We start from the raw sequence: 20,426 nt of genomic DNA, 5'->3' as shown, positions 1-20,426 counted from the left end.
TATTTTATATAATTTTATTGTTTCTATTGGAGCTATATGATATAGTCGTCCTATTTTGATGAAATTTTAAACGTAATTCTGAAATATTTATCCATTACTATATGTCGAAGAACTTATAGAAAAATTTAAAAACACCAAAGTTATAATTTTTTTTTATTTACTTTTATGATTGTTCCTATGGGAGCTATATGCTATAGTCGTCCGATTTTGATGAAATTTAAACCGTAATTCTGAAATATTTATCCATTACTATATATCGAAGAACTTAAAAAAAAAAATAAAAAACAGAAAAGTTATAATTTATTTCGTTTATTTTTATGATTGTTCCTATGGGAGCTACATGCTATAGTCGTCCGATTTTGATGAAATTTAAACCGTAATTCTGAAATATTTAACCATTACTATACCTCGAAGAACTAAAAAAAAAATGAAAAAACAGAAAAGTTATAATTTTTTTTCATTTATTTTTCCGATTGTTCCTATGGGAGCTATATGCTATAGTCGTCCGATTTTGATAAAATTTAAACCATAATTCTGAAATATTAAGCCATTACTAAATGTCGAAGAACTAAAAAAAAAAAATAAAAAACAGCAAAGTTATAATTTTTTTTCATTTATTTTTCCGATTGTTCCTATGGGAGCTATATGCTATAGTCGTCCGATCCGGCTCGTTCCGACTTATATACTACCTGCAATAGAAAGACAACTTTTGGGAAAGTTTCATGTAGATAGCTTAAAAACTGAGAGACTAGTTTGCATATAAACGGACGGACAGACGGACAGACGGACAGACGGACGGACAGACGGACATGGCTAGATCGACTCTACTAGTGATGCTGATCAAGAATATATATACTTTATAGGGTCGGAAACGTCTCCTTCACTGCGTTGCAAACTTCTGACTGAAATTATAATACCCTCTGCAAGGGTATAAAAAAGAGAAAGAGACAAAAAAACATTTTTTAAAAAAATTTAGGTTAAGAAACTTTCATACTTGCATTAAGAATTTTTCGTACTCAAATTTAATTTCTTTCGCACTTTCTTCAAGCACTTTTGAGTACTTGGACTGATGACGTTCATTCTCAAATGTAGAACTTCGGGATTGAATAATTCGTACTTGAATATAGCCTTTCGTTCTTGAATCAAAAAATTCGAATTTACCCTACTTTTGACATCGTTCGTTCTTGAATTGACATCGAAATTCTTGATTATTTCTATGAGTGAAGGCCCTAAAATATCCGACATAAGACGCATTACCTTTTGTTTGCCATTTTTTAAGATCGGACTATTATTTTAGCTGGTTTTATATATTGCGCACACTTTCCGGTGCTCATCGTCACTACGTGGACGGCCGTCCACAGTGAACTCGAAGAAAAAAAAAGGTATCCTTTCGTGGCATCTAACAACCGCTACTGACAGTCTTCTGTACCTTCTGTAATTCTGAGGCTCGGAATAAGCATTATAAGCGTGATAAATATTTCAGGCTAAAAAAACAACAGCTTGAATTACTTAAGTAACGCCTTTTACAGAGCTCTAGATACCTTTAATCCCTGTTAATAGGGTCTCTCTTCCCAAAGGAGGTGTTGGGCACACTGTCTACCAAAGAAAACTATTGCAGTCACCTTTTTATGAGGGTGCAGTTGATAGGAAACATGATTATAAATATTTCATTTTGAATTGAATTGTTTATTTATTAGTTTTCATAGTTGGAAATATAACCCATTCGTTTTTATGTGGGCGACGAGCGCAGGTGTGGTTAAATTAGAATACAAACAAAAACAGAGCCATCACTATGGCCTTAAAAATATACAAAATAATAATAATAATAATAATATCTTAAAAATTATAGTGTTTGATAAAAACGGCAATATTGCCATTGAGGCGTGGTTGAATTTAAAAATTAACGAAACCCGAATTTCCACAAAAACATTCAAAACATATGCGCAACTTATTAAGGGGATATCTTTAGTTTATGACAAAAAATCGCCATTCCGCCTAGGATATATATTTCATATAAAAATGGAAAACTTGGTATGATGCTCTTTCTAATTTAATGAGAGCTTTTTTTTTAGATCTGGCTAGATCTATCCTATGACAGTCATATGAAATAATTCTATAAGTAGCTTAAATTAAAATGTACAAGGAAATTAAGAAGTATAATGTTCCTCTTTGAAGTCGGGATTTGTTTGGTTAAGTGATTTAAACTATGATTTAGAGCTATAGCCACTAGAAGGGTAGTTTTGGGGAACTTTTCTGTAGCCATCTTTGATTATAAATGGGTTTAATTTCTTTCTGCGATGTGCTGCTGTATCCTTCGTTTCCTTCGGTCTTCATCACAACTGAGCATATATGTATATGTAAATTTTGAACATTAGCAAATTGAATAATAATGCGTTTGATTTTTAACTTACGATTCGGAATGGTAAGAGCAGGGTTTCCATTAAAACATTAATATGACAAATTAGGTGTTGTTAAATCTGAAAAAAAAAATATTAGATGAAATTAGAGCACGAATGGTTGTGTAATTAGAACCCAACTTAAGAAATCTCTCCACACAGCAGTCTCACGAGCTTTCTAAAGTTTAAGGTCAGAGGTCGTTTGTTTACCCAAGATTCATGTCAAAGGGCAGATAGGGTTTGGCCATGGTCTCTTCTGTTGGGCCAGTGGATAGTGTTGGGGATAGTTGGGGTGCACAGACGCCACAGCCATGTGAACCGGGATGAGTGAGTCAAGGGGGCAGTTCAACGCAACGCGAGGTTTGCCGAGGTTTGCCGGGGTTTGCCTGTAAGCCCGCGAATGTGTGTGTCCGTTCAATGCTGAACGATAAGATACTGGTGGTGTTATCGACATTATCAATATCTCTTCGACTAATGGCGAACCATTTGCCGAGAGCGCCACTCAAAAGTCCCCGAATGGAGCGCCGGGTGAAGAGAGTGCCTTCGACTGGTGGGAGGATCGTAATTGCCAACATGAAGGCAGTACTACCAATTATCGGACAGTGCGATGCACCAGGTATGCACCTATTTGGGGATATCTGAATGTTGGCAAGACCCTGGCCTGGGCGTGGTGTGGATATGGGTTTGGGCATGCGAGTGGGTATGGTTGTGGATATGGGTAGGGGTATGCCTGTGGGTATGGCTGTGGCTACGGTCATGTATGTGCGAACATGCATGAAAGGTCCGTCAGGCTGGCCTATGTATATGGCGGCTTTGTTAGTGGTATCGGTATCAACAATTCTTCGACAGTTTGCCGATAGATCAGTTTGCGCGTGGAAGGTCTCTCTTTCCCTCATTCAGTGTATAACAATATACCCCGCTATGTGTTTGTGATTCACAACGGTCGTATATATTTAATTTTGCCAACAAAGTTTGCCTTTTGTTTACCTGATTGTTTGTCAAGGACCTCGAGTGCAACCAAAGCACAATTTAGCTGCTAGGAATATGGTATGTTTACCCATCGACTGGCAAAATTGTACTTTTATTCATTTTAATATTTTCACATACAGCGAATAATTTGCATAATTTAAATTTAAATTTTAAAATATGAAAACAAATCAAATTTGTATTTCTTTGTTTGCAAATACATTTTAGAATCGATTAAAATATGCATAGATTGTGAATGGGATTGGCGAAATCCTGCATATCTGTGTTTTCGCAACAATAATCAATAGCATTTGTACCGAGAAAAAGCCGTTTCACTTGTGAAATCAAGGCAATAAACCGATCTTTGATAGTGCCTGGCCTCAGGCCCCAATTGTGCTGTGATAAATGTGGGGAAAGAGATACGCTTCTCTGTTCTCCTCTCCGAAGCTCTTCGAAATCCGGATTTGTTATCGGGGCTTATGGACTGCAAAGTGACGAACAGGGAAAACTACCTTGATCTTGGTGACGAAAGGATAGACACTGGTATCGATAGCGGTCCAAATAGGGTACGGCAAGATCGAAGCCGAACCCAACCCTTTTGGAAACATGCGATGGCGGTAGTTTTTTCCAATTGTCTCTCAAATGTACTCCCCCACCGTCGATTAGTCAGCTGAGGGGCCCAGCACTTGGATACTTCCATAATCTTATCAGTTTTTTGGCAGTTTACATATAGCGGATAGATATGGGTGGGTTTCGCGGCAAGAGCGTATCTTTACGGGCTCCAAAGAGCACTGCGGGATCGCGACTGAGGACATCGGATTATAGACCCCGTTCTCTTTCACGGACATCAGTTTGGGAGGTTCGGTTGAGAGACGGAAGGTCTGTCATTGTGCACCACGTTCGCTGCAAGCAAAAAACACCAAATATAGCTTTTGTTTTTCTATAATGCGTTAATGGAAGAAATCAAGCTACGCCGAGCCCAACGGCAGATAACCAACGTGTAACGCAAAATGATAACATTTGTACACCCTCGTAACGTTTTGCCTTCAACACTTTACACGGCCATTGAGGCACTCGATTGAACTCTCTTTTGCCACCAGATAGAGGTGGTCTGTCTTGGGTAAGAGTGTGCGAGTTTCGACTATTGAATCGGATCGGCGGAACCTTACTCATCGAACTCTGACGAAGAGATTACCTGGCTGGTCGGCTATTGGTTTCTAAAAAGTTATTCCCGATAAGCAACGCGACGAATTCGTGGTAACGAAGTATTTTAGAGAGATACAGAAATCGGTCAGTTTTAGTTATGCTATTGTTTCGAGTCGGTGCCGCAGTGTCCCCCATTCTATCGGTTATATGAACTCGGAAAGACCTTACCCCATTGGGATTCGCAGTGGATAAAATCAAGGGAGCATCATGGGCAAGTTCTTCGGAAGTCTGCTTCGCAAAAGGGTGAGTTTCGAATCGGCATTCGATTGTATAACTCCAGCAGGAACCACAATGACCATTTGCCCCAAGCATAATGTCACAGCAAAAACATGCCTTCTTCAGTGTAATTTTGTGAGTGTGAATTTATGTGTATGAGATAAGCATAAAGTATAAGGGAACGTCGTTTATCGATATGCGAGTAAAATAGATGGCGGAAGGTAGATAAACTTCATAATCTTAAAAAACTAGCACACACTTCTTTGGTTGGTCTAAAATCCCAGGTTTCCAATTAAAGCCTGCTAATATTTTTTTTTTCGTTTCCTTAATCTCCCTGAGTAATTGTTGTTTTTCCATAAATTTTGGGCTCTCCATTTGAAATTGATTGATAGAGAGCCACTGGCATTTAATGACTCATTCTAGAATAGCTATTGTAGCCAAACTTTTGATTTAGAACCCAAGTTCTCATCATGAGTTTAACTGCACTTAGTTAAAAAGAAAACAAAGCATGCGTTTTTATTGATTTCCTATTATTTTTTAACTTCTAAGTTAACAAATTCATGAAAAAAAGTTTTTGTTTTAGATGGTTGTTATATTTTAAAAGGTAATCTCTTGCAATCACACTACGTTCGGGCCCCCAAAAGTAAAAATAAATTTTAGAAAATTTAAATAATGTAAAAAAACATTGTATGCATTGAAAGAAAAATTTTGAAAACATTAATCTTTTGACGCCAAAGAACGGCGATTTTCACATAATATAAGTATCGAGTTCGTTTCAAGCTGTTAACTAAATCTATATTGTTATTCATTTTATTGTTATCCTAAATTTCGCTAAAAATAAAAAAAAAACCCCCGGACCTTCTTAACAAGTTCCATTGCACGCCAGTGATGTCAACAACTTTATTTATTGGCATGTTTATGTGAGTAGATAGCTAGACCCAATCTTTTTGTTTTTTTTCTTTTTTACCAGATTCATGGAAAATACAGCTCCCGGGAAAAAGAGCTAGAGAGTTGGAGCTTAAGATATTCCTAGAGTTCTATCAAAATCGGATTACTAAGGGTTAGAAATAACAGAAATCAGTCATTTTAAATGCTACGCACTTCTGTAGGTCAGTCTATGCAGAACCAGCATACAACTTTCGGAATTGACTTCTTTATGGATATGAAAAATAAAAAATACAGTTGCAATAAGAATAAGCAGCTCCCTTTGTAGGTTTACTGGAGCAAACATCAGCAAACATCAGCAAACATCAGCAAACATCAGCAAACATCAGCAAACATTGTTGCCCAAAAACATAATCAAATACCGCTCGTGTACAAAAAGTCAGAGCTAGTTCTTAAACAATTGGTTTTTATGATTTTTGGTTTGGGACGTCATCGAATTGACAACATGGCAAATTAACTATGCACTTTGAACCTATTAGTTCCAGAGCGTCTCCGTGTGTAGGTACATCGCAAACTCGCACTGCGACGTCAATAAGTTTCGAGCTTTTATTGCCCGAAGCTGCGGCGCTACGACCCATACCGATATTGAAGCTGTGAATGGGATCGGATCGTAACGGATCGGATCGGATCGGAATAGGTATGGGTATGGGTATGGGAATGGGAATGGGAATGCAGACCAAGTTCTCAGTGTGAGAACGGCTTTTCAGTGGCGCACATCACGCGGTTCCCTCGCGATCTGGTGTTGTTGTCTGTGGGTTCCGTGCTTTCGCTTGTGGAAGCCGGACAGTGAAGGATATTGACTAGTTCGTCAAGAGTGTACACCAGAGCTAGCCAGGGCCAACGATTGGGCTCCTATTAGGGCTCCCATTACGTGACAAAGAGTCGAACACAATTAGATAATGTCTATGCAAATACGAAGGCAAATATGTACCACGCACCGACACACAGTGCCCACAAATCTATCTATGTATCTGCCGTAATGGTCGTGGACGTGCATCATAGAACTGTTCAATTGAAGTGTTAAAATTGCCCACTTAACATCGTTTTAAGGTTGAACATTTAAGTGTGCTGAGAAAAAGTCGATAAATATACATATGTCGGTATAGGCATTAGGGCGGACCTTATTTGTTAGGTCGCACTTATAACCGTCTTAGCCATTGTCTTTTGGCCACTCAAAATTAAATATTCAATGTAATATTCATGTTTATCCTATCTTGCACGCACAAAAATAGGTATTCCTATCGGCTAAAACTTAAAAATACATTTTGGGCTTCGAAAACATTTATTAAACTCAACAACATATAACTTCACAGCTAGGTTATCTGATTTCAACAAAAAAAAAAGGTCCGCTCTATTGTGCATTCGTTATTGGGTCGACAAACATACAATAATTAACAACAGCCAAGAAGCAGTAACAGCATAAACAAGCAGGTGTTTAAAAGTGTGATTGCGCCAAACGCGAAAACGAGAATCGCCGTTTAAGTTTCCATTGTCCGGAAAAATCAGTTTCCGGCCCGGGTCCGTAGAAAGTTTTTAAGAGATGATCTGGCGCGACAGTGGTGATACCGCTACCAAATGCGTCAGTTCTAGAATGATGAACAATGAATTTCTTTGGCCATGACCATCTGACCGGGTTTCGACGCATTGATCGGACTGGATCCTATCGCAGGCCCGCGTGGGCTGACCAAGAATCGTTCCATCTGAAGGACGCACTATTATGGAACCGGCATAAGGTGTGTGGGTCAATTACAAAAGAACCGTGTGGTCGAGTGCCCCGACTCGATCAACCTCGTTTCAAAATACAAGCACTTATAGTTCTATTTTTTGACAATTATCCGATTTGAAAAATTGTATATGTTAACACAATTGATTTTTTGCCAAAGGGGAAGGGGAAGGTTAAAGTTTATTTTTATTAATGATTATTTTCTTACAAATACGAGAGCAGAGCAAGAAATAGTTTTCTTAAAACAACAAAATTAAATTTCTTAAATTAAGAATTTTTTGTAGAAAAGGCCTTTAAAACAAGAATATTTGTGTATTTCGTAAATTAATTTACTGCTACTTTTGGTGCAGCTTAAACAAAAAACATAAAATTGAATTTCAAACTGAATTACCAAAGCCGAGAATTTTATTTCGAACTAGAAATAATAAAAATGCTATATTTATTAAAAAGGTAAATTTATTTAGACAAAATATACCTTGTTAAAAACAAGAAAGAAGAAAGAAACGAAAAAAATATATTTGTTTTCTTAGTTCAATGATATTTTCTACCTTGAAATACTTTAGATCTAATAAAGCCGATAACATTGTAAATTGTAAATAATTTTTCTTTTTTTTTTAAGTTTTTTTTTTAAGCTGTAATCTATACATATAACAACATTAAGAAATGATTAAACAAGAAAATAATAATTATAGCCCAGCCTAGGAATCGAACGCTCGTCTTATCAACTACAAATTGATTGACTGTAAATTAATAAACAATTTTTTTTTATTAATAAATTTTACTTTGTGTTTAAGGAGAGTTCTCTACCAAAACATTTCTTGAGCTTATAATAAGTTTGTCTCGATTTAATAAATTTATTTCTTGTTTTTAAAAAAAGTTGTTCTATTTTCAAAGGTATTTTCACCGCTCAAAACAAGAAAAATGTTTTTGTATGTTTAAGGATACCTCTATTTAATAACAATTTTTTGATTCAAAGGCGATCTTTCTTAAATTAATAAACACATTTCTTTTGAGTGTAGTCACCATAGAAATTATCGTGTTAAAATGGTTATGCTTTCTTGTTTGCCGCTTTTTGCTTAATATGATATTTTTAAGCCATGGGTTTCATATAGCTATATTTCATAGCAGTCAAACTTACCCTTACGTTCGGTTATACGCAATAAATTCGCGCAGTGCACGCTGATTACTTTCCAAAATCTTGCCAATCACTTCAAATCAAATTTCTGTACATCAGCAAGCTAGCTCTGCTCTCGTTTGTTTTCGGTTCAAGATCAACAGAATAGTTCACAATCGTATTTAATGAATGTTTCTTCTTTTAACTGCAGGTTTCTTTTATGGAAATTCATGGAAATTTTCCTATTATCCATGCCATTTTAGATTAAATAGTCTTGTCGATCAGAAAACAATATCATAGATACTAATGAATATTTTGGGTATGTCACTGAAATTTCTGCCAACTGAATTCGATTGAATGAGGTTTTAGTGATACTCAGAACTTACATAAATTTATAGCCTTAATTGGTTTTTTTGTTATTGGTAATATTTGTGAATCGGACTATTTATATGTAGTGTTGTTAATAATACACCTCTGTCCAATTGTGGAAGCTTACTCACTGCCAATACCAGGAACAAATAGTCTGATAATACCTGTTCTTATCTTCATGGGTACCATTTGTTGTTCGATCCATGTTTTCCAATGGGCTCTCGTTCACCTTTTTGATATTCACTTCTTTTTCAGGGCTCCAGAGTTAGTACAATAAATGATTGGCTTCAAATACAAATTGGAGGCCCTGAGGATGTCAAGAAAAAAAGACCAAAAGGCCAAAATCGAATCAAGTCGACGAAATACACATTGATCACATTCCTGCCACAAAACCTATTGGAACAATTTCGCAGAATTGCGAATTTCTACTTTCTGGTGATGACAATAATATCCCTCTTAATAGGCGAGTAAATAAATATAATTAAAATTAGTTATATTACATAATTATATTAAATCTTCTTCAACTTATTAAGCACATTGCTCTTTTAACACAAAGCTCAAATTTCTATTTATGTTTAGATAGTCCTGTGTCTCCGATGACCTCGCTTCTACCCCTCGTTTTTGTAATTGCCGTCACCGCCGCCAAGCAGGGATATGAAGATATCCTGCGATACAGAACTGACAACGTGGTCAATTCCTCACCAGGTGGGAAAATATTGGGAATAGTACACTTGTAAACATATGAATCCCTCATTTTCATGAACTTTTTAAAGTTTTCGCCATAATTACTCTAAAATAAATAAAATTTATATGGCCAATAAATAATTTGCCTTATTCTTAAAGATATTACAAGTTTGTCCAGAAAAATATAATTTGAACAAAAAGCTTTTGGCTTACTTACAAATCGTTAAAATCTTTTAATAAATATTTATTGCTGGCTCCTAAGGATTGGCCAATTGAGATAAGTTGTACTAAAGATAAATTAATGTTTTCTCGAGAGGTAAGAAACGGCATTTGTTTAAAAAAAATTAAGCATACATAAATTAATCTACTAATTGGAGCTATTAGAAAATGAAATTTTCATTACGACGACTTCATTTCTATTGTTACTATGGCATCTATATAATATCGTTGTTAGCGAAACTAAATCCGTAATTCTGTAGTAAACACTTTCTAATTTGTCTTCATTTGTGTTTCGATTGTTCCCATGAGAACCATATGGTATCGTCGTCCGACTTGTGTACTACCTGCAAATATAAATAAGACTTTCGGACAGACATACGGACAGACGGCCATGGAAAGATATAATATGTACTTCATAGGGTCGGAAATGTCTCCTTCACTGCATTGCAAACTTTTGACTGAAATAATAACATTTTCTGCCAGGACTTAAAAATATTGTTTCGTTGTAGCGGGCAATCTAAGGTTCGATTTATGCATAGTCAATACTTAAAAATGTATTTTTTTAAATGTTCCCTTTTTGTTAAAACAGCTATCGTTGTCAGAGAGGGAAAAGTAGCAAGAATATTATAGTTTTCTGAAAACTTGAAATATACTTTTTGTGAGCCTACATTCCTAACTAGTTTGCTTTCTGTCAAATCAGTTACGGTCATCAGGGACGGAAAGGAGGCCATAGTCAAGTCGGAGGACGTCTGCTGCGGAGACCTCATCGTCGTCGAGCGGGACTGCGACGTGCCGTGCGATCTGGTGCTGCTGCGGTCCACGGATCCGCACGGGAAGTGCTTCATCACCACGGCGAACCTGGACGGCGAGTCCAACCTGAAGACCCTGATGGTGCCGCGCGACCTGCCCACCGTGGACCTGCCGGAGATGCACAAGCTGGGCATGATCGAGTGCGAGAGCCCCACCACCGACCTCTACAGCTTCAACGGCAAGATCGAGCTGAAGGGCGGCGAGGGACGCGTGCTGCCCCTGTCCGCCGAGAATGTGCTGCTGCGCGGGTCGCGGGTGAAGAACACGGAGTGCGTCATCGGGTGCGCCGTCTACACGGGCATGATCTCCAAGCTGCAGCTGAACAGTCGCCTCACCCGCAACAAGAACGCCTCCAGCGAGATCTACATCAACCGCTTCCTGATCGTCATCCTCGTCGCCCTGATCGCGATAGTCACTTTGCTCTACTTCCTGAAGAGGTAAGCTGAGCTTCATTCCCATGAGGGTTTCTAAAGCTCTAAAAGATCCCCTAGTGGTACACTTAAAATGGGTGTTCTAAATATGCCCAGGATTTATTGTGTGATTTCTTAAGCTGTGTTTTGAGCTCCTGAGGAACAGTTTCTTATCCAACAGTGGCATCCCTACCAAAGTGTATATAAAATAGGAACGATCGCTACAAATCGGGCCGATCTTTCTTTGAAGCATTAATTTATTTAAGGAAGACAATTTTATAGAAATCAGGCAGCAGTAGTTTATACACCTTTGCAGCTATTCCAAAAATTAAATATGCCTTTAAGCAACAACATTCCTACTTCGATGCTTATAACTTAACAACATTAAAGCTATGGTGATTTTCCATTAAATTATGGCAGGTCATTATTTTTCGATTTTAACAAAATTTAAACCGTAGTTCTGAAATAATAAACCATTACTATATATCGAAGTACACCCATGATTATATTAATAGGTACATTAATTTTTTTCACTTTTTATATGAATTTGTTTAAGTTCGACTTTTTATGGGTTTTAATTCTTATACTTTCAATTTCGCAATAAGTGACATAAACGTGCCAAAAAAATTATTTTGAGCACACATTTAAGTTGATAAAAATAAAAGATACAACGGCAAAACTCCATAAATTTAAAAAAATAATTTTAAATTAAATTAAAGGGTATGAGAACCGTAATTCTGAAATAGTAGGTAAACCATTACTTTATTTCGAAGTATATTGAAATAAACTGAACAACTGCGAGCTTATACTTTTTATACCCTATATATTATACTATATTATATTATATACTTTTATACCCTTTTAAAAATATCCTGTAAAAGCGGCAAGATCATATTTTGAATAGTTTTGAATGGCAGCGTTGTAAAGAGGTATCTACCACTCCATCTAAAACATTAAACGAGATTTTCTCAAAACGACATTTTTCAAAACTGCTGCCATCAAAACTCAACGAGAAATGAACCGATCGACTTCAAATTAGAATTGAGTTTTCGAAACAGGTTTTTTTTTATTTTTTATATTTTTTAAAACTGTAGGTCATTGTATAGAAAAAAACATTCAATATAGTTTTTTGTTGAATTTTTATTGTTTCAGCTACTTGTTTGGCCCAAAGTTGGGGTACTTTTTTTTGGGCACTTTGAAAGACAGCACATAGCTCCGTTGTTTTGTAAAATTGTAAAAAAGATAATAAAATATAGCTGAAAATGTAACTAACATTCCAACAAGTAATTGCTTTTAAAAAATTTCCCGAAAATTGCATCATTTTTCATGGGCTACACTAGAAGTCGTAATCTCTTAGTGTGAGACAAGTTGGCAAAATCACAGATCATCGGCAACTTTTAAGACTTGGTCCCATAAGTTATTCCTGATAAATGTTGCACTGTGCTATGGAAGTTCAAAATGAAGTCAGGTGTAATCATTTAGGGTTTTATGATCTCTTCCAAGATGTGTACAATAAGCTAAATCGTCCAACCATCTCACCTCTTTTCGCAGATACAACGAGCTGTTTGTGATTCCCAAGCTCACATATCTGGGCGATGCGACGGACAGCTACAGCTTGAAGCAGTTCCTGCAGGACTACCTGTCCTTCCTGATCCTGTTCAACTACCTGATACCCATCTCCCTGTACGTGACCATCGAGCTGCAGCGCGTGATAGGCAGCTGGTTCATGGAGTGGGACCTGGAGCTCTACGAGAAGGAGACCGACCAGCCCTGCGTGGTGAACACGTCGAATCTGAACGAGGAGTTGGGCCAGATCAACATACTCTTCTCGGACAAGACGGGCACGCTGACCAAGAACGAGATGAACTTTCAGCAGTGCTCGATTGACGGCAGCAAGTTCCTCTTCAGGAAGACGCGTCTGGAGGAGGAGGAGACCAAGGCCCTGTTGGACATAAACAAGTTTAGTGTAAGCGCATAGTCCCCAGTTAGCTATAGCTTTGTCCTAAGCCCGTCTTAAATTGGTCCCACCTTGCAGGCGAGCCAGCGCATCTTCTTCCAGGCCCTGTCCATATGCCACACAGTCCAGGTGGCCTCCGGGTCGCTGGAAGAGGCTGATGCGGGCAACGCCAAGAAGGAGTTGCTGGCCTCCGCCAAGACGGGTCCGCCGGAGATGTACTCCATCTCGGACATCACCGAGGAGAGCCACAACTCTAGTCAGCAGAGCGAGCTCAATGTGAGCCACACCATCGAGAGCTCGCTATCCGGCCACCCCAATGGCGCCAATTCGACGGCCGTTTCGTCCGATGTCAATCCGCTGTTGGTCTCCAGCGATAGCTACGGCATAGAGCGTCGCAAGCGCCCGGTGGTGGTCAAGAGGAGTCCCAACTTTGCCCGCTCCAACCGGATGCACAATGCACCGGCTATCGAGACGAACGGCAGCCAGACGCTTGACCCGAACGGGGCCTCCAGCGGGGTGGATCCAATGCAAACTGCCCCCAACTATCGGCCCATTTCACTGCAATTTCGCCGCTCTACCTCAGAGAAGGATCTGCCCCAGTCGTGGGAGGCCCAAAACGGGCAGGCCCCTGGCCACCGGAGGGCCCACTCCTATGGGGCGCCCAACGCCTACCTCTCCAACCCGATTTCGGCCAGCACCCCGCCCACCAGCGTCCTCTTCCGGTCCACGAGCACAGCCTCCCGCGAGTCCTACGCCGCGCCCACCTTCACCAGACAGCCCACCTTTCTGGTGCGCGCCGAGTCGCAGCGCAGGAAGAATGAGATACGCGATTTCATATTGTAAGTCAACAGAAGGGTATTTAAAAATCCCCAAGTTGTTCCGAGATTTTCAAATTCAGGGGTGCCTTGAGTTGGTTGAAAAGTCTTTTCAAGTTTTAGGAATGGTTGCTATACCCTAACTCGTAGAGTAAAGTGCTTTATTGGATCTGTCGAAAAGTATGTAACTGGTTGAAAAAGGGTTTCCACCCTATGTCACTTTGTGTTTATCCGATCCATATCTATTGACCCACTAACCATTTTCCCAATTTAACCATTATTTTTAAAGTCTTGGAAACGGAGTTCATATATAAGACAGAGAGAGCGAGAGAGAGAAAGAGAGAGAGAGAGAAAGCGGAAGAGAGCAAAAGAACTGTTATCAGGCGTTGAGGGCGCTGATCGCTCTTAGCTTGTAGATGGTAGTTCGGCAGATGGCGCCACTTCTAGCTGTTTTCAGGTGCATACTTATTTTGAAATTGGTAAGCCTAGTGGCACTCGACGATAGCGTTCCTGCTTTGAACAAATTTTTAAAGACTTATCTTTGGTTGGTTTGGTAACATTTACTTACATTTTACTTTAACTTTTCGGTTTTTCGACAAGACAGCAGAACATTCAAAAGATTTTTGCAGTTTAAATATCTGTTTTTACATCTAAGGTTTCTAGCTTGACCTACGCCATCTATATTCTCTGTAGGAAAACGGGGCATTGTTTCTCAATTCGCATTGTTAACAGAGTTAGTTTGTTGTTTTTGCTTCGTTGGACCACCGTACCAGTAGGCAATATATTTAACAATAGGGTACTTAGTTCTTAATATCGATATAAAAGGTAAATCGCCGTTTTCAGCACCTTGGACTATCAGGCTTCCAGTCCGGACGAGAAGGCTTTGGTGGAGGCTTGTGCTAATTTGGGCATGGTCTACACGGGCGACGACGACGAAACCCTCCGAGTGCGCATTGTGCCACCCCACATGGACTACAAGCGACCGTTCGCGAAGCCCAAGGAGGAGACCTTCCAGCGCCTCCACGTCCTGGAGTTTACCTCGGATCGCAAGCGTATGAGCGTCATTGTCCGGGACACGGAGGGCAGGAAGTGGATCTACACCAAGGGAGCCGAGAGCTACGTCTTCCCACTGTGCGCCAACAGCTCGGCGCAGCTGGTCTCCAAGACGGACGCCCACATCAGCGAGTTCGCTCGCCTCGGCCTCCGCACTTTGGCCATTGCCCGACGCCTGATTGCGGAGGAGGAGTACCAGGACTTCCTCATCGAACTGGGCCAGGCCAACAGCTCTCTCGAGAATCGCAAGCAGCTCAGCGAGGAGTGCTACTCGAAGATCGAAAGCAGTGAGTATTGCGGCACATACTGTTCAACAGGTTTCGTATGACCTGTACTTTTCAAAAATCTTCTCACTGCATTTCTCAATGTCATGTTAAATCTAACATGGAGTTATTTGCGTTTTTGAGACCTAAATGCACTGAAAACTCTTGTCTGCAGGCAATAGTTTAGTTAGTATTTGTCGGTCGGCAAATCGAAATGAGGAAGAAAATGTTGCCTACTTTCCATTTTTAGGCTTAGCCCTCCGAATTCCTTTCCGGTTCAGACCCTTTAAGGACTAAACAGTTGACTTCATGTCAGCTTTCCCACACAGATTACAAGCCTTACTTCACTAGAACTTTTTATGTTCTTTAGTGTGGTCCAAATATGTATGAAAATTCTAAGGGCTTGCTCTAATCCACTTAAAGTATGGGCTTTGCTCCATTGAAGGCACATTGGATTAAAAGTGTGTCATACAAACTGTTGCCTTTTATCAACATATTTATTCTAACTTTGATCGTATGGGTAAACTTTACAAGTGCATTTTTGCACACCACAATCTACCACTGTAAACGGTTAGAGTATTATGTATTTGTTTCACCACCCCTACGTTCTATGCTGGCAATCAATATGCTCTCGATTTCTATTCCCCGAAAGATCTTGACCTGCTGGGAGCGACAGCTGTGGAGGACGCACTGCAGGACGACGTGGCGGATACGTTGGTTTCCCTGCAGGCTGCCGGCATTAAGATCTGGGTGCTGACGGGCGACAAGGTGGAGACGGCCCTGAACATAGCCCTGTCCTGCGGGCACATTCCGCCCGACGCGAAGAAGTACTTCATCATCGACTGCAAGAACAGGGAGGAGATGCTGCTGCACCTGAACGCCCTGGACAGGGAGATCATTTTCGGGATCGGCCAGGAGTGCGCCCTGCTGATCGACGGCAAGAGCCTGGGCGTGGCCCTGGCGGAGGCCAGCTCCGAGTTCCGGGACGTGGCCGTCAAGTGCACGGCCGTGCTGTGCTGCCGCCTGAGTCCGCTGCAGAAGAGCGAGGTGGTGTCGCTGATCAAGTCCTCCAACGAGAACTACAACACGGCCTCCATCGGCGACGGGGCCAACGACGTGTCCATGATCCAGGAGGCCCACGTGGGCATCGGGATCATGGGACGCGAGGGCAGGCAGGCGGCGCGATGCGCGGACTTCGCCTTCGCCAAGTTCTGCATGCTGAAGCGGCTGCTCCTCGTCCACGGCCACTACCACAGTGTCCGACTGTCCCTGCTGGTCCTGTACTTCTTCTACAAGAACATCGTCTTCATGGGCATCATGTTCCTGTTCCAGTTCCACACCCTGTTCTCCTCGTCCTCCGTCTACGACTCGCTCTTCCTCACCTTGTACAATGTGATATACACCTCGCTGCCCATCCTGTTCATAGCCATCTCTGAGAAGCCGTACACCGAGGAGAAGTTGATGAGGTGAGTGCCAACTTGAGGGGTCTAGACTGGCTCTGAAATAGGGTCCTTCATGAATCAATCAATGGTCGAGAAATATTCTGTTGCGAAATCTTTTCACAGAATGTTTCCATTTCCCAAACACTTGAATCCCTTGGGATAAATCATAATGTTGATTTATCCGGGGCTCCAGTCTCAAAACCTGTTCTTCTTTAAACTGTTAAGATTGGTTAATGGTTGGGTCAAAGGTATACAAAGGTATCTATTGTGCATCAGTGCTCAAGAAATTGTTTGTGTCAAATCATTTTCACAGAATTATTCTAACTTAGAATGATTCAAAGACTCGTATCGTCTAACAAAGTGTCCTTCATCTGATTCGATCTCCAAAGTGACTTATAAAGAAGGTTGTAAAAATCATTTTGTGCTTCAAATTGAATTGTTTTTAAATGCTCTACTTATTCATGCAGGACTCTTATTTTATATTCCGCCTTTAATTACTATTATTTAAATGTATTGTGCGTTTTATCCAATTCCAATTCAACAGAACGCCGCAGCTTTACAAAAAGAACACGGACAACAAGCAGCTGCACTGGCCGTACTTCCTCATGTGGGTGTTGTTCGCCATCTACCACGCAGTCATCATTTTCTACTTCGCCTTCTGCCTCTTCTCGTACAACAACGTCATCCTGAACTACGGCCAGACGGTGGCCTTCTCCTGCTTCGGAACGCTGCTCATCTGGACAGTGGTGGTAGTGGTGAACCTCAAGCTTTGGCTGGAATCGATGTACCTGTCCTTCTGGTACATATTCACAATCGTCATTTCCATTCTGGGCTTTATAATCACGACGGTTATCTACAACGTCATCAATCTGTGAGTGGATGTGCATGGGGAAACGATGGGTCAACTCCAATAAGAAATTCCTTTGCAGGGACTACGACACGGACATCTACTGGGCCTACAACAACCTGTTGGCCTCTCTGCCGGTCTGGCTGTGGATCCTGTTGACCTCCGTGGCCTGCCTGGTGCCCGACTACACCATCCGAATGCTGCAACGGGCGCTCGAGATCAAGAGTTTCAGTATTTTCCCTGGAAAACAACGAAAACTTAAAATGCGTGAAAAGCTCGAGGACACATACTTGTAACCGACGCTAGGCCATAGTTTTTATACCCCTTATTTATTTATTAGCTTTATGTATTTTTTTTTGTTAGATAAAAAACATTTCGTTGAAAAATGATTATTGTTTCCTTTATTTCTTTAAAAAAATCAAAAATCAGAGGCACATATTACGACCCATACTGGAATGTCCATAAATCTCGGAATTTTTCGGTTAGGTTCTAAATCTATCCGAAAAATCCGTCGATGTCACAAATTTGTAGAGTATTTCGATGATTCTCTGTTCTAATTTGCTTTGATATTACGATCAATTTTTGTAAACCTCACTCTTAGGTTGAAATTGACGAAGCTGTTGTGACTTCGAGCTATGATTTTAGTTTGAACTTGGTTTGAAAAGATTTTTGTAAATATAAAGAGCTGTTCAATAAAGCCAAAAAGTCAAGGCCAAACGTTGTTTGAAACAGGTTTGATTTGGAGACATCTCTTCCAGACGATGGGGCTAGTTCGATTGACGAAAAACCCCTCTGGACAAACCCCTGCTTATGCTACTGCCCTGGAGTAATAAGCAAACTAAAAAAAGCGAGAAAGAGCACTTGGGTTGATTTTTGCAACTATAAGATGACTCTGTTCATCAATTTTCTTAAGAAACAAGAAAGAAAGCCACATTTCGGAAAGCCTTAGTTTATATACCCTTGCAGGTATTACAAAAAATTAATATTCTATTAAGCAACTATATTTCGATTTGATGTTGTATATGCTTAAAAGGAATAAAGCTATGTCAAATACCCGCAGAGTTTTTCGAAAGTTCCCTTGGCAGCTATATGACATCGTTGCCCGATTTGAATAACAAAAACCAAAATTACAAAAAATAGAAAACGATCTCAAAGTTTAATCGTATAAATTGAAAATTAGCGAAGCTATAATTTGTTTGAGTTTTTTTCGATTGTTCCCATCGGAGTTATATGATATAAATGTCCTATCTCAAAGTTTAATCGTATAAATTGAAAATTAGCAAAGCTATAATTTGTTTGAATTTTTTTTTTCGATTGTTCCCATCGGAGTTCAATGATATAGTTGTCCTATCCGGCCCGGCTATTCCGAGTTATTACTACGTACATTAACACCCAGCTAGCTTTACAACTGAGAGGTTGAAATTATAATACCCTCTGCAAGGGTATAACAAGCCCCACAGCGCCGTCTGGCGGTTGGGTATATTAATTTTATAACGCTTCCAACATAGTTGTTCGACTTGTAAAATTTGTTTGGATTTAATAGATATTCTTCAAATAAATATATTACAGCCAAAAATACCGCGTATTTTTAAGAATTCACGATTTGTGAGCGTTAGAGTGGACGAAGCCACTTTGGGAATAAATTGTTTTGAGTATGGATTACTAGAATCTGCATGCTTAACTGTCTAGCTCTTAAAGTTTCCGAGATTCTGACGTTCTAATCGACCTGGTGATTGGTCTTGATCAAGAATATAATAAGTTAAAAAAAAATGAAGGACTAAAAGGTATTTTTAATATGTTTTGCCAATTTTTTGTTAATGCGGTACAGACGAATTCATTAAATAAAATAAGCAGAGATCCCAGACATGTATAATAGGTTCACACTTAATTTACACTAAAATGAAATGATTGCATGAAATGGTCATTGCATAAACACAGTATGTTGTTTCTGACAGGATTCGAAACTGAAAAGTTTCCATCACACCATAGATTTTATTTTAATTAATCAAAATATGCAATATTTACTTTTTAAGACTTAAAAACAACTAACAACGTGGCATTGTGCCAAAATTCTGCTGAACAAGAATGAAAGTTAACTTCGCAAGTCGAAGTTTATAAGCCCTTCCAAAATTTAAATATTCTTTAAAACAACAACATTACGATTTTTGTGCATATATTTAACGACAGTAAAATAATGATTATTTTTCGATAAACTATTCGACCGTTCCTAAGGCAGCTATATGACATCGTTGCCCGATTTTAACCATATTAAAACAGTAATTCTGAAATAAACCATTACTATGTATCGAAGTATTTTTTTAATCAATTGAAAAATAGCGAAGTTATAATTTTTGCATATATTTTGCAAATTGTTTCCATTGGAGCTGTATGAGTAGTCCTTCGATTTAAATGAAACTAAAACCGCAGAGATTATATGCATATAATTTTATTATTGATCTATTGGAGATACGACCTTATTATAAAGCTCGATAAAGTAATAGCTCTGAAATATATTAAATATCTTAAAGAGTTTAAAAAAAGAAAGGAAACTTACCACACAGTTTATATACCTTTGAAGCTATTGCAAAAATAAAACACCTTTAAAACATGCAAATTTCGAACTATATGAGTACCCATTAAAACCAGTTCAAGGCAATTATTCGATCGTTTTATGATTTGAATAAAATTAAAAGCGAAATTCTGAATTTTTAAGCCACTTCTATGTCCAAACAAATTACAAAAAAATTGAAAATTATAGAAGTTACAAATTTGTTTTCAATTATTTTTTTGAATATTCCGATTGTTCCCATGGGAGCTATATGATATAGTCGACCGATTTTGATCATACTCAAACCGTAATTCCAACAAAAAATTTAAAAACAGCAAAGTTAATAATAATTTTTTTCATTTTTTTCCCCGATGGTTCATTTGTGAGCGATATGCTATAGTCGCCCGATCCAGCTAGATCCGATTTATATACTACCTGCAACA

The 20,426-nt window shown here is 39.2% G+C and overlaps 1 protein-coding gene and 1 long non-coding RNA gene across 5 annotated transcripts; one reads left to right on the top strand and one right to left on the bottom strand.

Annotated features, from left to right (window-relative positions):
* Window positions 1–1,857: 1,857 nt before the first annotated feature.
* LOC128260749 (uncharacterized) lies at window positions 1,858–4,444 on the bottom strand. 3 transcript variants are annotated; one of them, XR_008268167.1, is made up of 4 exons: window positions 4,361–4,444; window positions 3,875–4,265; window positions 2,412–2,477; window positions 1,858–2,339 (listed from the first exon to the last, which is right to left on the bottom strand). It is a non-coding gene; the product is annotated as an uncharacterized LOC128260749 (long non-coding RNA). The 3 variants fall into 3 exon arrangements; XR_008268165.1 differs by having other exon boundaries at window positions 3,875–4,436; XR_008268166.1 differs by lacking the exons at window positions 3,875–4,265; window positions 4,361–4,444 and adding an exon at window positions 2,607–3,442.
* A 178-nt stretch (window positions 4,445–4,622) lies between these two features.
* On the top strand, window positions 4,623–17,837 carry LOC128260712 (phospholipid-transporting ATPase IF). 2 transcript variants are annotated; one of them, XM_052993917.1, is made up of 10 exons: window positions 4,623–4,811; window positions 9,191–9,398; window positions 9,515–9,640; window positions 10,539–11,085; window positions 12,610–13,024; window positions 13,094–13,854; window positions 14,674–15,170; window positions 15,799–16,612; window positions 17,133–17,459; window positions 17,518–17,837. In XM_052993917.1, exons 1-10 carry the CDS (start codon window positions 4,776–4,778, stop codon window positions 17,729–17,731), a joined length of 3,945 nt encoding a protein of 1,314 aa, XP_052849877.1. In that variant the 5' UTR covers window positions 4,623–4,775; the 3' UTR covers window positions 17,732–17,837. The 2 variants fall into 2 exon arrangements, with proteins under 2 accessions (XP_052849877.1, XP_052849876.1); XM_052993916.1 differs by lacking the exon at window positions 4,623–4,811 and adding an exon at window positions 7,055–7,462.
* Window positions 17,838–20,426: the final 2,589 nt, after the last annotated feature.

This window comes from Drosophila gunungcola (genome assembly GCF_025200985.1).
Source record: "Drosophila gunungcola strain Sukarami chromosome X unlocalized genomic scaffold, Dgunungcola_SK_2 000038F, whole genome shotgun sequence".
NCBI classification, from domain to species: Eukaryota; Metazoa; Arthropoda; class Insecta; order Diptera; family Drosophilidae; genus Drosophila; species Drosophila gunungcola.
This window is presented reverse-complemented; position numbering and strand designations above follow the sequence as displayed.

Bases quoted from the DNA above. Each gene is read 5' to 3' on its own strand.
- LOC128260712 (XM_052993916.1), top strand. From the start codon at position 7,331: ATGAATTTCTTTGGCCATGACCATCTGACCGGGTTTCGACGCATTGAT. The intron at 7,463-9,190 runs GTGTGTGGGTCA...CTTCTTTTTCAG, and splicing joins TATTATGGAACCGGCATAAG to GGCTCCAGAGTTAGTACAAT. The intron at 9,641-10,538 runs GTGGGAAAATAT...CTGTCAAATCAG, and splicing joins CGTGGTCAATTCCTCACCAG to TTACGGTCATCAGGGACGGA.